The 16,950-nt window shown below is 39.3% G+C and overlaps 1 protein-coding gene across 1 annotated transcript in view; it reads left to right on the top strand.

Annotated features, from left to right (window-relative positions):
* The window catches only part of cdkal1 (CDK5 regulatory subunit associated protein 1-like 1), a 252,024-nt gene that overhangs the window by 78,208 nt on the left and 156,866 nt on the right, over positions 1-16,950 (top strand). The window contains exons 5-7 of the mRNA XM_062422643.1: positions 2,138-2,234; positions 6,552-6,600; positions 11,982-12,102. Coding sequence (XP_062278627.1) covers positions 2,138-2,234; positions 6,552-6,600; positions 11,982-12,102 — 267 coding nt within the window. The remainder of the gene's footprint in view (positions 1-2,137; positions 2,235-6,551; positions 6,601-11,981; positions 12,103-16,950) is intronic.

Raw genomic sequence — 16,950 nt, 5'->3', positions numbered from 1 at the left:
GGCCTGGATATTATCCCATCTTGCACAATAAAAGGAGCAATTTCCTATGTATTAAACCAGCGGAAAATGTGCATTTCTGAAGATCAATAAAAACACACTAGAAGGCTCAAAAATTAAGTGTTGAGTTTTTCCGATTGCACGTGTTGTTAAAACACCTTTCTGTGATGAAACACAGTCTCCAGGAGTCTCTCTTCTATCTTAATGATTAATGTTTTTTGGCATCTTAAGTGGTTTGTCATTATCTGGCCAGTCCTTGTATGCCAATAAATAGTGCAATTTTCTAAAATAACACAGACCAATACAAACAGCTCTGAATAATCAGAATAATCATAAAAAACACGTTCATCTCTGCCTTCATCTCTCATCCCTTCATCCCTCCAGTCATCGCTCACTGACTTCAGCTTTCATCTATCCCTCTTTTTCTCGTTCACGTCACAATGCAAGCTGGCTCCGAATTGAGTTGTTTGTCTACCCCTCACCTTTCTCTCTCCCTTTTCCCTCCACTCTCTCACACACACTCCCTCTACCTCCGTCACTATCTCTCTTTGTTTTGCTGAAGAATACAAACACAGTCTGAATTAAAACGCAACTGACAGTTTGCATCCAGTTTCATTGCTTCTCCTCTGTCCTCCTCCCATAATTCTTCCCTCACTTACATGTCCCCCCTCCCTTTCTATCCCTCCCTCCCTGGCTCCAGCTGTCAGGAGGCTTCATTATTAAAGATTCATGGCGGAGTCTGGGCAGCTCTTCCAAAAGCTTTTGTCAGACAGACCGAGTGTCTCAAATCTCACTGCCACTAACTGGAGGTGACATAAAGACTTGCACAGACCCACACGCACACAGACATGCACTCACACACACACACACACACACACACACACACACACACACACACACACACACACACACACACACACACACACACACACACACACACACAAAGCACACACTTCTCGTGGTTTGCTTCACTATTTTACTATCTGTCCACCCCTCTTTAATTAAAATCATCTTGAAAATGGGATTCTTAGTGCTTCTTTTCATTTCTATTAATATGACATTGTAAAATGCCTTATCAGTACTCACTTTACTGACTATGACCTCTTCACGCTGTGCATAACTGTTCATACATGGAAATATTTGACACTCCATGTCAGCATGGGCTGGGTATTTGTAACACCAGTTTTGGCTTGGTCATTTTTTTGTCATCAAAGGTCATTGTGACTTGTCAGATATTCTAAATTTTGGTCAGATGTTGTCTGTGAACATGTTTCTACTGTTTCTTTTGTCAGCCAAGGGCTGCACTGATTCACCACCATACCTATCACAGTAGTCTGCTTCATTTTCTCTCACAGTCTCTCTTATTGGAGTTAGAATTTGAAAGATATGCCAGACACCTTCTCCAATGGCATGCTATCTCAAACTCATTCAGGATGACATCCTACTTTCCTTATATGTCTGTTCCAAAACCTGAGTTGCCAATCTTGCTTATTAGTCCTTGAAGCTTACAACACAGTGGATTCTTCAGAGTAGAATGGATTAAATTCTACAGGCTTTACTTGGAAAAAAATAGAGCTCTAAGTTTGGGCTGATGGATGATGGCTTATTTGTTTTACTGTAAAAAATAGACAATAGATCAAGAGGAAAATACTTCCCAGCATTAACAGCGACCATAATTGTTCTCATCTTAGACCAAATCTTTGTCATACCTCTGCATGATATATCAGACATAACAAACTAACACATGTCTTATTCACACATTCTGAATTGGGATCATGGGAATTGAATAAGTTCTCTCTGTTCTCTCATGGACATTTTATGAGGGAATAGTTTACATGCCACAAGAGAAAACTAAACAAAAAGTTGTTTTTTTCAGACACAGTGTCTGTTTGCCTCTCCTGAATAAGGTTTCAGAATTTACTTTGTTTGTTTCAACTCCATCACGCCATTTGTACCTGTTGAACATTTTCCTCAGTGGGCAGGCCACAACCATGGACATTTTTTTTTAAACATTTTTTTTACACTTGGTTTAACCAAAAAAGGTTGCCTGGAATAGTGCAAACTCAGGGCAAAAATGCCACACTATCAGATCTAATGTCAGTGTCTAATTTCATCTTTCTCATTGTCTTTGTTTGTACAGAAAAGCCCATGAGCAAGACAAAAAGGTGGTAGTAGCAGGTTGTGTTCCCCAGGCCCAGCCACGGATGGACTACCTCAAAGGGCTCAGCATCATAGGGGTAAGTATATGTGTATTTTATATTTGATACATCAAATTGTATCAAAGGATAACCTGAGTGTAGGGATGTGTTCATACAGAATATGCAGTATGCACAACCTTTGATGAACACAGACACACACACACACACACACACACACACACACACACACACACACACACACACACACACACACACACACACACACACACACACACACACACACACACACACAAACACACACACACACACACACACACACACACACACACAAAAACACAGACACACACACACTGCACAGACAGTTTGACCTGTCATTCACCTGCCAACCTGCTGTGTCTGTTCTACTCTGGCCTCCCTGCTGCTTGGTGGATCACTAGAAGATGAATAAGGTGGAGACTAGAAAAGGAGGGAGAATATATGAAGAAAGGAGGGATAAAAGGAAGAGGGAGAGGATTCATATTTTTAAAAAAGCGATGTAGCATACTGTATTTAAGCATATGCATAACTGAGAAGAATAAAATGTATTAGTGTTTTAGATTGTTAATATTTACGGCCAGTGTATACTTCATAGTCAGCTTTAATGTTACCATATGTACTCACTGTGAGATAATACTAACCTCTTAGACACTAACCCAAACACCATATATGAGCTAGTGTCAAGGTTCCACCTAGAAGCAGTGTAGTCCCTTTATGTTCTTCTATCGTCAATATAATTGCCAAAAATGATTTTTTTCCTAGTACATGGCAACATGCAGAAAATTTCCCTCCAGTACAGAAAGATCAGGTGTACTGACTCTTATCCTGTAGAGATGTCTATAAAAAGGTACCAAGGGACACGCAAAGGATGTGGAGCCCTCATGGCTTTGTGCCCTGAGCATAAACTGTCTTTTCTATTCCCTTTTCTTTAAAAGGTGGCATGGGACAGTCTGCCCCTCTAGTTATACTATTCAGACAGTGAAGTGAAAGAGCAGAGGGTTACAGATACCACACAGAGGCAAAGAAAACACAAAAGGTGTTGCAGATAAAGAGAAAACTCTGTTAACACTGTGGGAGTCACAGAACTATGCAGATATAACAAAAGCAGAGGGGAAAAAAACACCCTTTCCATAGATTTTAGAGCCATTTTCTCTGCAGCATCTGTATAGTTTGCTGCAACACAAGTGATCTTGGCTTCTGGTTATTTTTGGATTGGAGCCTCTAAGCTATTCAATTTCAGCTCATAACCCTCTGGCGCAGGTATGAATAGACTGCATGGCAAATCGTGATACGGAACAATTATTACAATTTTTTTTATGTATATTACACCTCAGTCATCACAGGAGGAAACTAAAAAGCTGTGTCAAGGTTATCACTATTTAATAGCTAAATTAGTATTCCTCATTAAATCATAGATGGGGCTTGTAAAGAGTGTGAACTTTTTTTATCCCTGTGAAACCATGTTGGGTGAAGTTTTTGTCGCTTAAATTCTGCAAACAATCATGTAAACAAAATTCCATAAGACATTCCAACATAAATAAACAATGTGAAGTTGTTAAAATATTCCTTGAGCAACTGTAATGCAAATACATCCGTGCCACACACACACACAAAGGAAGACATTTATTCCATGCTTAGGAGAGCTAAATAATTGCTGCATGTCTAACAAAGCATAACAAAGCAAAGCAAAGAGTCAATTTAGAAGTATCGTATATGCATGCCTTGTTTTTTTCACTCCGTGCTCACAGAAAAAAGCAGAGCCTTTTAAATCACCACAGAAAACCTTGATCGTAATTTCACATAATGCTGAATTTATTTGCTTTCATAAAAAACAAACTGCCTCGTTGAAAATAGGGATAAATCAGTCAGTCCAATATCCAGTGTTGATTACAACCACTGTCTTAAAAATGATGGATGGGGGGTGGGGAGTGGCTCAAATGTTACATCAAATATCCTTTACTATAAATACTGTAATTCCATTTAAGTAAACATGCCACTGTGTAACATAATTACATTCAAATCAAGTGGCATGTATGTGTAATATAATGACATTCAGATAAACAGGCTTGTGTGTCTCAGCCTTCAGGGCGAGGCAGAAACAGCTGGGAATTTTACATGTGCCGGTCCTTTTATTGTCATGAGTACATTGGATTATGTGTTGATACAGACACACACTCACACAGAAACGGGCACACACACACATACACACACTGCTTGAACAGGCACACATGGTGGCAAAAACAGAAAGAGACATATGAGTGTGCGCACGCACTCCCTTTGTGTATCCTTGGTTGTTATATCAAAACACACACTGACAGCGACAGTTGGTGGGTTATGCAAATTAGATGCAAATAACCACCAGTCGTGAATTTGTATATAGTGATTCCACTAACGGCTAGATAAGGGGTGTAGTTCCAAAAAAAAAAGTGATTCCTGTTGAATTCATTCAGTTTAATTGACCTGTGTGTCAGCTTTTTTGTGTGCCTGTGCGTTTCTGTTGTGTTTTTTTGTCTCAAGTCACTGTGAAATGAATGACAGTGTATTGTGTGTAAGGTACACAGACAGTCACGCAAGCCCAGAGTGTTTGGCGTCTCTCTGAACTAGACATGTCAAATCCTGTATCTGAGACACATCACACACAGTCACACACACGTAAACAGAGCTGGCTAGGTAATCAGAGGATTACAGTGGGTAAGCAATGCTGTAAACATGAGATGCACGTACATCAGTCTTCTCAGCATGGATATTGTGTAGCCAGTTTATCTTCTTCTTTATGTTTTAGTTCAATTACTCGCAAATTATACACTCTTTACACTACTGGCTGTTGTTGAATGTATAACGTAATGCACACAAATTGAAAACGCTCCTGAAAATTACACAGGTTGAAATGATTCTTTGGGTTTTGTAGAACTTGCTGTAAATACTGAATTAGTCTCTTACTAATTATGCATCCATAAGAATCAGAATTGAAAAGTGTAATCTGAATTAATCATTACTTAGAGTAGGTACACCTGCTGCTCTGAATGGACCCAGATTGACTGGCCATTAAAATAATTTCAGTATGTAGCATACACACAATGTGCGCTTGTGTGTGTTTTTAAGGTTTCTCAGAGTAATGGGTCCGATGGTACTGAGAGTGGGTGTCAAGAGCTACAGCGTATACCTCTAAGAACAGAGAAAGTGAGAGTTTTAGTGGTGGGAGGGAATGAAAGAAGAAATAATGGCAGAATAAATAATTTTACTCTGTTCTCATCTCTCTCTTCCACTCATTCATTCTCCATCCTTTCCTTGACAGATTATTGTACTTAGGATAGTGGATTTGTAAAATCAGTGCTTTATTCAGACTCTTTTCGGTACTTAGCTTCACCTCCTAATGGTCTGGCTCTTATTAAACTGTGGCCAATGCAGTGTTGCCTCTTTTCTCTACATTGGTTTGTACTCACTTTGGCAGAGCAGCAGGAGCTTCCATAAGAAGCAATAAGAGTAACTATTACCTAATGTACCATTATTCTGCTGTGGTCACTCTCTCATAATCTTAGGATTTGAGATTGCTTTATTCTTACCTGTATGATGGTCTGTGTGCCCCTGTCTCAAATTTTCTGTCTGTGCCTCTTGTTCCTCAGCCTTTAACTATCTTACAGTCTCTGTCAATTACAATCCTAGCAAAGATTTTTAAAGGACTAATACTGTTTACGATGTGTGGGAAGTTTTTTTTCAAATCTGGTTGCAAAATATCGACTGATTGACTGTAATATTTATTATATCTGTATCACAATGTGTTGTTACCTATTGGCAAGGCAAAAAAAATAGCACCATCCACCAGCCAAATGCTGGTAAAATATGCAAGTGTAGATTTGCTTCACTCACCATCCAAAAAACAATGGTAATCTATTGAGTGGCTGGTAAAACTTGAACATTCAATAGCCATTTGGCTGATTGACAAAAAAGTTAATTTTGTAACCTGCCTATCTGTCCACATACACAGAAATCACAATACATGTGCAATAAACTAATATTGGCCTGGCCGATGTATCGGTCTAGCTCTGCTGTCACTACATAATATAAATGGTGTTGCAGCTGCACAGACACTCAGTGACATTTAAGAAATCTATATCACTTAATCCAGACTGAAAAAACTGAGAACACTTGGTGTGATTGTATCTGCTTGTACTTGTTTATCTATGTGCATTCTGCATATTGTGTGCCTTGTCTTGTGTATATTTGCATGCCCACCTTGTTTAAATAGGGATCAGTGGATGTGTGTTTGTGTATTGTCAATATCAGGCTTCTGTTTGAGTGTGTGGACCTGGTTTGTCAGCATCAATAAACTTGTCCCTTGTGTGTCTCTCTGTATTTCAGGTTCAACAGATTGATCGAGTGGTGGAAGTAGTGGACGAAGCTGTTAAAGGTATTTCAACACACACACACACACGCACACGCACACGCACACACACACACACACACACACACACACACACACACACACACACACACACACACACACACACACACACACACACACACAAGCACTTATTGTTAGAGTGACTGAGCAGCGATGCATTCATCAGTGAATGAATGAGAGTCCTTACATTGTTAGATTAGGAAATGAAGTTTTTGTGCATCAGCTCCATGTATGAATGATTTTCATTAAAGCAGTCACTGTCCACTTACTGACAGAATGCAAGGACTAAGAATGGCTTGACTGTCAAAGCCAAAAATATGACTTTACTGTGGAAAAGTATAAACATAATTAGTTTTTGAAATGATTCTGCCTGCTTCCTCACAGCTTGCATTTCAAAACATTTGCTTGTGAGCCATTATTGTTGGTCCGAAGTTACTGGCTGGAGTGTTATTAGAAAATTCAGCATTGTTCAAGTCAAAGTTCTGCAGGAGTATGTCTTAAAATGACATATGCAAGGCCCAAACTTATTTTTGACTACATTTTTCAGAAAGATTAATAGGTTAGGTTGATGTATATTTAAAAGCAAAGTCAACAGTGTTGCTTTTGGAGTGTATCTTTTATGAGCAGCTGCTCTGTTAAGTGGTCTTCTCTGTCTAAGAAGCTGACTGACAGTGAGACAGACTCACATGGCAGTGATTAGGTCATTCATTTAAACTATTAGTGAACCAACGCACTCGACTGTTTAATGAAGGTCAGACAGAGTTTACAGTGTTAGAGTGTCCAGTCAAGCTGTCCTACACCCCCAGCTGTTCTCTAATAAAGAACAGATTGAGTTTACACACTTTATTTATGTGTGTGTGTGTACGCGTGTGTATGAGTAACTAGTTTGCACTGCAAGCTTCACTCTAATGAAGGACAGCTGAACTGAGGCTCAATTTTACAATGTGTCATCAACTCTAAATCACTCACACACACACACACACGCACACACACACACACACACACACACACACACACACACACACACACACACACACACACACACACACACACACACACACACACACACTCATCCACTTACACACATATAAAAGTGACTTTTATTCCCCCTTTCTTCTCTCTGATTTGTTCATTCTCTCCCCTTTCCTCTCCTTCCTTCCTCCTCCTGTTCCACAGCAGCTTTTGATCTCTTTCTCTCTCTTTTCCCCTCCTGCCTCTGCCTTCTCACTGTCCTGCTCAATCCCTCCTGCTCTCCTTCCCTTCATTTTCCCTCCCTCCTTCGCCCCTTCCATAGAAACTAATTTCCCCAGTATCATTACAGTTCTTTATGACCCCGTATAAACTGAGAGCTGTTATTTCAGCTCGGATGCCTGGGCATAAACCTTTAAGCTAAGGGATTTGCCTTTTGTAATGGCTACTAAAATACCTACTCCAATGAACTGCTAATAGACACAGTTCTTTCCTGTACCGAAATTGCTTGCAGGTCTGTTTTCCACATGACAAGAGGACTGGTATGCTTTTATGACCTTGGTTCTGGTGTGAGGTGTGAGACTCTCTATTCAGTTTGGATCACAATTGAAAACAAACTTAACTGTCTCTCTACAAGGATATTTCATTACTGTAATACTGTGTTTAATCAAACAGCATCTACGTAAATTAAAGCTCATGTTACTACTGGTTGTAAATGCTGGGGTTTTTATATATACAATCACACACATTTCAACCACTGACCAATCTTGTGTTGTTTGCCACTGTGCAGCGTCAGTGTTGTTACTGTGGTCACAGGCTTCCTTATTCCAACCAGTCTTTTTTTAAGCTTTGACAGATGTTGGTTTTTCTATCACCAAACACAGCTTTGGTTTGATTGTGTATTCTATGACAGATCAAAAAGAAATTCATTAATGACACCCACAGATGCACATTTTTGCAAGGGCACCAATCTGGTTTTTATGTCTCAGTGAATGCTCAGTAAACAAGAACACAGGAGCAACTATTTATCTGAAAACTGTAATATGGTAGTGGGATGTCTGGAGTCAGATTTTTGCACCATTAATAAATAACTGATGTACCTCTTTTTTTTATGGGGCTATGTTGATGTCTTTGTTTCTTTATTGGTCTCCGAATATTGATCTTCTCTCCCAGAGATGATAGCTGCGGATGATACCATTTCACCTGATACTCTTTTATCTTTTTAGAAACGGTTTAGATTTAGTGTGTCTGTGTGACATAGAAGCAGGGGGGCACAAAAGGTCAGCCAGTCTAATGTATCTACTTAGCTACAGATCAGAGGCTATATAGCATCCATATAACCTCATGATCCTTATTTCATCAGGATAAACAAACTGTTTTATGTATTAGAGCTAAAAAAAGACAAAGTGTGAGTATGGAGACGTGGTTGAATAGACGGAGACAGACAGGAAGAAAAGGAAATGAAGAGCAGGTTTCAATAGACAAGGTAATGCATTCACATATATTCAAAGTCAACTTCAGAAAAAGGTGTGCTAAACTCTGTGTTTTAAAGCTCAGTGACCTCTTATCTGACAACGACGACCAAACTCTGCAGAGAAGCTTGTCTTTGTCAAGCATCGAAGCTGCTGTATGGCTTATAATAGGAAGTGTTCCTCTTAATGTTTGCATTACACACAGTGTAATGTTGCTAAGTAATACAGTTGATTTGCATGTGTGATATTTCCCATCGAAATTAAGCAAGCTGACATTTGCTACAAAAATAAACTGCTTTTTCAAAGACAGTTGTACATTTCTCAAAGCCCACTATATCGGGGGGATAAATGACAAACACTACACCGCTCCTGTCATCCTCATCTGCCACCCCTGGCCCTTCTCTCCGATGGCTCCCCCACCCCCCTCAATCCTGTCTGCTGCTTTACAATCAGACCTTGGAGCACAACAAGACCCACCACTTATGAGACATAAGACACAGGTCAACAGGTCATCCTTTTAGTTCCCTACCTCTCTGATCCAACTATCCATCTGGCTATCCTATACATGTTTGATATGTGATGTGTTTTTTTTTTTTCTATCATCATCCAACCATCCATCCATCTACCTTTCCATCCACCTATTCGTACCTTCTCTCCCTCCTTTTCCCTAGCCTGTTATAATGGGCCGTTATGAGTGGATGGAAGGATTTATGTCGGCTTGTGTTTATGACGGATAGGAGAGAACAAAGGAGAGAGAGAGAGATTGGAAAAAAATGGTAGAGGGAATAGGAGTAGAGCAGTCAGTTACAAGAGATTGGGGTATGCATGTCTCTGTGTCTTTGTGGGGTTGCCCATCACAGCAGTTGGTCCCTCTAAACTCTGTAATTGAGATGACAAATAGGACAGCATTCTTCGGTTTTCTTCAACTCAAGTTAGCTATTTTATCTCTTCCTTCCCATTCATGGTCCCCTAGGCCCTGAAATTGAATTTGGCTTTGGGTATACTCGTGGAGTGATTCCATGCTGGTAGTTAGATTATTTCTTGAGTCTTGGGTGGCAGTCACATTGACATGGTGTCCTGTGTAGTTTTAGAGGGTAAAATAATACATGGAGAATGACAATTTCCAAGTTTTATAAGAACAGACAATCTCCTAATTTTGAATTCTTAAAACTCAGCATCATACTTGTGATTACATATAGAGACTCTTCTAGGAAAAAGTAGTTAGATATTGGTATCTACATATTTCCCACTGCTAAAACAATTAAATAACAACAAGCTGAAAGAAGTATGACATTTGAAAACAAATTATTTTGAAAATAAAACAGGCCTGACCTAAAGCTAAATTACTGTCTTTTTTTTTTTTTTTTCAACCAATGAAGCTGCTCATTTCCCAGATGTGACTTTCAGGGTCTGTTGTTCAACATTGCCTGCAAGCCATTATGGTTAGGTTGGTTCTGTGATAGAATTTTCATTTTTTTGTTAGATTTTGCTAATTTGTCACTATTCAGAGAAGACAGGCGCCCTTTGAAATAGACCACACTATATTATTACATTCATTTGGGTAGAGTGATGAGTATAATCACGACTTAAACAAAAGACATTCATTTCTAATGCTTTCACAAGAAGAACGCAATTTAATGAGTTTTCATTTTAGGCATTGAAGCATTATAATCAAAAAGAAAGAGCCCTTGTAGACTGTTTGATCTAGTCTACACCTTTTAGACATCATGGCTGTTATTTCTTGAACTTTCCTTTCTTGCTGTAATATGTTGATGGAACTTCTGATAAAATGTTCTGTTTTTCTGTGGCGCAGTGTTAGTTCTTGGTTGATGAGCAGGTGCAGCTGTGAAACTTGGCTGTTAAAGGAAAGTTTAATGTATGGATGAATTGATCGATGAGTCAACAGATCGAGCAAGCGATTACAGAGGGAAGAATATTAGAGCGCACATGAATTTGAAATTGTCTCTCACAGCGCTGCCTGGCCAAAGGCGGACACATGTATAGCTCGCTACAAGAAAGGGTGGCCGAGTGTGCTTCAAGTCCCAGCTGTTTTACACGAGGGAAGTTTTCTCATTTCCTTGGTTGTACTGGGATATTACGAGCAGTCACGCCTCACTGATTGGCTCTTTGTCCTCCTCTGGGGCAGATTGTCATTTTTATCTACCAATTGATAGCCATGCTTCCTGCCCTGAGCCCACCCTCCCAAGAGACCCATGTAAAGCGGATGAAAACAGGAAGACAATTCCATCCCTCAGCGCCCCCATCTCGTGCACCTCTAGCTGGTAGCCCATTAGATGGTTAGAGAGGAGAGAGTACCGCATCCCATTTCCACACACCAAAGGCTGGGCATCACTGGCTATTAGCTATTAGATTCAGCTATGGATTTTCATTTGCTTCTCTAACACAGTGTGATATCTTCTTAGTTGTACAAGTTTTAGAGTTGTTACAGTGTGCAGCTGGCAAAAGATGTGTGAGAAATTCCCTTTTTCCCACCTGTCTTATGACTTGTATTATTTCCTCCTTTATCAACTATGCTGACAATATTACTTCACTGATTCTGGTCTGATCTGCTGCTCTGCTTGAATATCTTCCTGTTTCATGTTCACACTAACAGTATACTGACTAGATGAGGCTTTTATTTAAGGAATGTAGAAGTAGATAGTGTACGATGAAAATACATTTTTACTTTTGCTACTCATGTGTTTGCGGGTGAAAAGATATGTAAATGTATTCATGTGTGTGAGCACGTACTGTGTGTTTGAGTTTGAGTGTGTGTGTGTGTGTGTGTGTGTGTGTGTGTGTTATTCGAACAGAATAAAAAGAGGAAGTGATCCCACCATCCAAACGACAAATGATCTTCTCTGTTATCTCTTAATACCCAACAGTTGTTTGTTTTCTTGAACAGAGAAATAAATGTTGTTGTAATCTACTTTATGTGTCACTCAGGTCACTCAGTTCGTCTGTTGGGTCAGAAGAAAGATGGAGGCCGGAGACTCGGAGGAGCCAGACTGGACCTGCCCAAGATCAGGAAGAACCCTCTAATTGAAATCATCTCCATTAACACTGGGTGAGACACAGACACACAAACAGAGAACATTACTCATGAAATATTTAGCCTCAACTGTGAATTCAATTTCACTGCTCCTGCCATCCCAGTTGGGTGTGTGTTCTAGGCAGTGTGTGTGTCCTCTTTCTGTCGCTACGCACAACTACTTAAACAGAGCCTCTCTGTGCTAATTTTATCAATTTCACATGCTTTTCTTGGGATGTGTGTGTTGCAAACTGTGTTTGTGTGTGTGTGTGTGTGCTCTTACACTGCTTACACTGCTTTTATTCTTCAAATATTAATGTAATATAAACCCAACAGGTGTGTAGTCTTTCGTCTCAACTGCCTTTGACTTCTATCATAAAAAAAGAGAGAACCAAAAACACAAGCACAGTTAGATGGACCAAACTTCACTGTTCCCCTTTTTTCCACCATGTTCTACATTATTCAGTTACAGTTGTATATATTTTGTTGTTGTGATCTGGCAGTACTTTTTACCATATAGTCTTACACCAGTAAAGCCAAGCTTATAGAGAATAAATGTAATACATGAAAATAAGTGTAGATAATGTATATAAATAGGATGGATAGCTGTAGGGCAATATTGACATTACCACTTTACTCTGTGTGGATTCATGTGTAAAGACACACATACACACACACACACACACACACACACACACACACACACACACACACACACACACACACACACACACACACACACACACACACACACACTAGGTCTCGATCCGCATTTTATGGGCTAATTTCATGTTGTTTACAGATCTGTGTGTCTCTACCAACCCCTGCACTGTATTCTCATTGGGCTAGTTAAAAAGGGTTACGACAGACTAATTCCACTGTGCTGGGCCTCCACTGATGATAATCCATCAATCATCCTCCTGCACATCTTCAAAGTCTATACATTAATGGCTTCACTCACAAAGCAAGGACGTAAACAACTTGTAGACACAGCACTAGTGGTTTACAAGACTAGAGCCTTCTTGGTTTAAATAAACACTTATTTATTTTTCTAAGTGCTGGTGTTTCTGAAACAAAGAGTTTCTAATCACTTTTCAACTGTGTAGACATACAAGAACAATCATCTATTTGTTTGAGGCTGTTGTTTGTACATTTGTCAAAGACATTAAGGGGTTTTCAACACTTAACTGGAATTTCCATCAGTGGACTTGGACTTCATGGGCTATTTGCAGCAATGTTTTTATCCTCGTAACATTGTAACCAGAAAAAAGGCTGCGACCTTTCCTCAGATCCTGACCTATTATTTATTACTGCGTATTACCAGAGAAAGCAATTTTATGGTTATTTTGGGTGTGATAGTGATGCAGTGAAGATAACATCGACATATGTCATATTGTTGCAATAAATGTCATCTTCTGTAAGAAGTACAACATATTAATGGAACCATTGTCTGCAAAACACATTTTGCAAACATCAGTGCAAGATCATCAAAAGCAAAAAAGCTCCCACATTTAGTTTTTGTCTAATTTTAATGTTTAACATCATGCCATGGTTATATTTTAAACGCATGTTACTTCCAGCCTTAATTCAAGGAAGCATCAATTCAAAGAGGGCAAAGATTTCTTTAACAGTTGACTGTGACTTAGATGTTTTTAGTGTGCAGAGCTCAGTGGTCTTTACTTCTGGCTAAAGCTTCTTAGCTACACTTCTATCTAAAACACCACATTTAGCATGTTTAAAAAGACAAAAATGAATAGAGTGACCAAAACAAAATGTAGTACTATCACTGAGTACTCCAGCAGTCACTTGTCTTTTTTTTTTTGTAAAGCTGCATTCACTGTCCTATAAAACATAGTGTAAGATTGGTCAACTTATTTTAACAGTTTTTGTTTTCTTCATGATTATTGATGATTCTTAAATGTCTACGTCTCTGTCTTGATTGCTATCACAACTACAGTGTGAATAGCTGCATTTGTTGCTTATATTCTGGTATAACTTGACCATTTACATATCGTTGTGCTTTTGTGGGTGTTCCAGCCCGTATGTGTGAGTGTTTACATTTCTCTTTTTGTGAGTTTATGGGTGTTGTGTGTGCTCTATGTGTACATAAGTCACACTCTCCAGCAGGGGGTGTGCATCTGATCCAGATGAACTTGCTGTTTTTTTTGGAAAGGGTCAGGCCGGCTACAAACAAATCCCCTTGTTTTTATTCCTACAGTATAAATGGATCTCTCTAGGAGGCTGGGGGATTACATCAATGTGTTGACCGGGTGAATCGGCTGTTAACAAATCTCTCTCAAATAAGACCAGTGTTACTGTAAATCCAAGTGTAATATATGCTTTGTGTGATTCGGTCAGTCATTGGTGTCACTAATTTGGCACTGTTTTTTTAATATACGTGTGTGTGTGTGTGTGTGTGTGTGTGTGTGTGTGTGTGTGTGTGTGTGTGTGTGTGTGTGTGTGTGTGTGTGTGTGTGAGAGAGAGAGAGAGGGAGAGATGATCTTTAAGTGTTCTTTTTTTAGATGATCTGTTTTAAATATTCCTCTGAAGTAGTAGTGGCATCACTGGTGACATTTGTCAGCTGATGAAACAGAGAGATCTTTGTCTGACACACAGTCGTACACACACATGCAGGCACACATGGACAACATCAGAGTGCAGTTGCTGCTGCGTCAGAAGAAAACATTTGAAACTATTAATTTGCAAGTGTGTGTGTGTGTGCGTGTGTGTGGGCCTTTAATGTCTTGTTGCCAGTTTGTCTAACATGTGGGATGGATTCATTTAAGCTCACTCTCCTCTTCCCTGTGTTTTCTAGCCAAATGTAAAATTGATGTCATGCTGCAGGGTGAAGTAGTTCCACAAGTTATCTTCAGGTCCTTGTAAAGTCTTGTATCTCAAGTAACTAAAGGCATAAAAATATCAACATGATGCAGTCATCTCAGTGATTTCATCAGGTTTTTCCTACAATAAACAACTACCAGAAGAACCAGGAGAATTGCTGATGTAGTTTTTTTTTCAAATTTGGAATCTCATCAAACATGTTGCTGATTTTAGTCAGTGATATTCAGTGTAGGGATGTCCCGATCCAGCTTTTTGCACTTCCGATCCGATACCGATATTCTTAACAGGGTTAAATAAACACAAAATAGACAAAATAATAAATAGTCAATTAGCCACACAAACTGAATTGGCATCAGTGCTCTGCTCTTGAACAACAAGAGTGTAAACCAAGGCTTAAAAAGCCATCAGTGCAAACAATATTGTAAACTGTATTAAAAAAGCAAAACACACAAAAAAGCTGAGTAGAAAATAAATAGTGGGATGCTGGACAGGTCGCTAGGTGTGCTGAAAAACGCGGACCGGATTTGGGGGGAAAGCTGAAAAAAACTGGAATGGATTACCTACAGCGGTGCGCTGGAAAACACGGACCGGAGTTTGAAAACAAACTGGATCGGGAGGGTTAGGGTTAGGGTTAGGGTTTTCCCGTGCAGGCCGATCCGATATTGATATGCATTTTTTGCTAATATCGGCGGCCGATCCGATCCAAATATCGGATCGGGACATCCCTAATTCAGTGTAGTTGGTCCACACTTGTAAAGCAAAACAGCATTAAATATAGGTCCTAAAAATTCTTAGAAGACCCTCACACCTACTCAGGTAGGGGTAGAGCTCTTCTCAAGTCTGTATGTACAAACTGTTTGATAGATATCCCCCTGACTCTACTGTTAGCTTTGTGGTACCTGCTAGGACAATGTTATCATTGTTATTAGTTCAAGGAATCCTTCGATACTCATGTACATACCAACATACCTTAGTCTAACTTTAACCTGAACAGATGTCTCATCAGTCAGAATAATTGGAAACACCCATGGGGATGTGCAGGACCTTTAAAACTGGCTCTTTGAAACCTGGTGATAACCCGTCACTGAAGTTATCAGTGCTTCTCAGCTCAGAAGCCCCAAGAGCATCTGACCTACATATGGCCTGACAGAGTCTTAAAGAACATCAGCACATTCAGATCAGATGACACAGAGAGAGAAAAAACACTTGCTTACCATTATATCACAATTGTTTAAAGCCTCTTTGGCCAAGTGCTCCTACAAACACAACTGGCAGTTTTCGACGTTGGGAAGCCAGTGAGGGATCAGGTCTCTGTGGTGTTGGTCAGAGTCCAAGCATGTGTATGGACATGGCTCCATCTTGGTAAATTACCTGATTAAGTCATATGGGTCTACCACATATCACAAAGGGTCTTTATAATAGAGCAAAACCCCTAAAACCATAATCATCCCAACATTGATATTGTTAAATAAAGCCCACGTAGTCATTTACAATTACTCTGTAGATATTAATTTTAGTTTGGATTTTACAGATGAACCCAGTGTACAACCCCCTTCACTTTATGAAGGCAACTAACAACAGCTTTGCATAGTGTTTCACCTGAGACCACCTAATAAAACATGTATTTTGCATCCAAATTGATTCACAGTATTAGTTTCATTAAGTTGCATATTCATTTCATTTGCACCTATTAAATCCAAATTAGATTGTTTTTTCCCCACCAAGGTTATTTTATTCCCAGCAGAAAATAAAATACAAAATAAATCCAGCTAGTCTTCAAATGGTCTCTGGATTTAAGTATCAAAGAATCATTCACAGGTTTCTTCTAGACCAGTAGCACAGTTATTTTGAGTCATCTATACATAAATGAGTCAAAACTCAGATTGTTACTTTATTAAAGTCCATTTCATAAGTAGAATGTCACACTGTATTTGTTGGTAATATCATTTACGGGTCTATATTCAGTGCTGTTTTGCTGCAAAGATGTTGAGTGGTAAACTTTAAAATGTACCTTGAATTTAGTGTACTCTAGGTTTAAAATG

This window comes from Scomber scombrus, chromosome 7 (assembly GCF_963691925.1).
Source record: "Scomber scombrus chromosome 7, fScoSco1.1, whole genome shotgun sequence".
In the NCBI taxonomy this organism is placed as follows: domain Eukaryota; kingdom Metazoa; phylum Chordata; class Actinopteri; order Scombriformes; family Scombridae; genus Scomber; species Scomber scombrus.
Note: the sequence above shows the minus strand (reverse complement) of the source record. Positions and strands in the feature narration are given on the sequence as shown.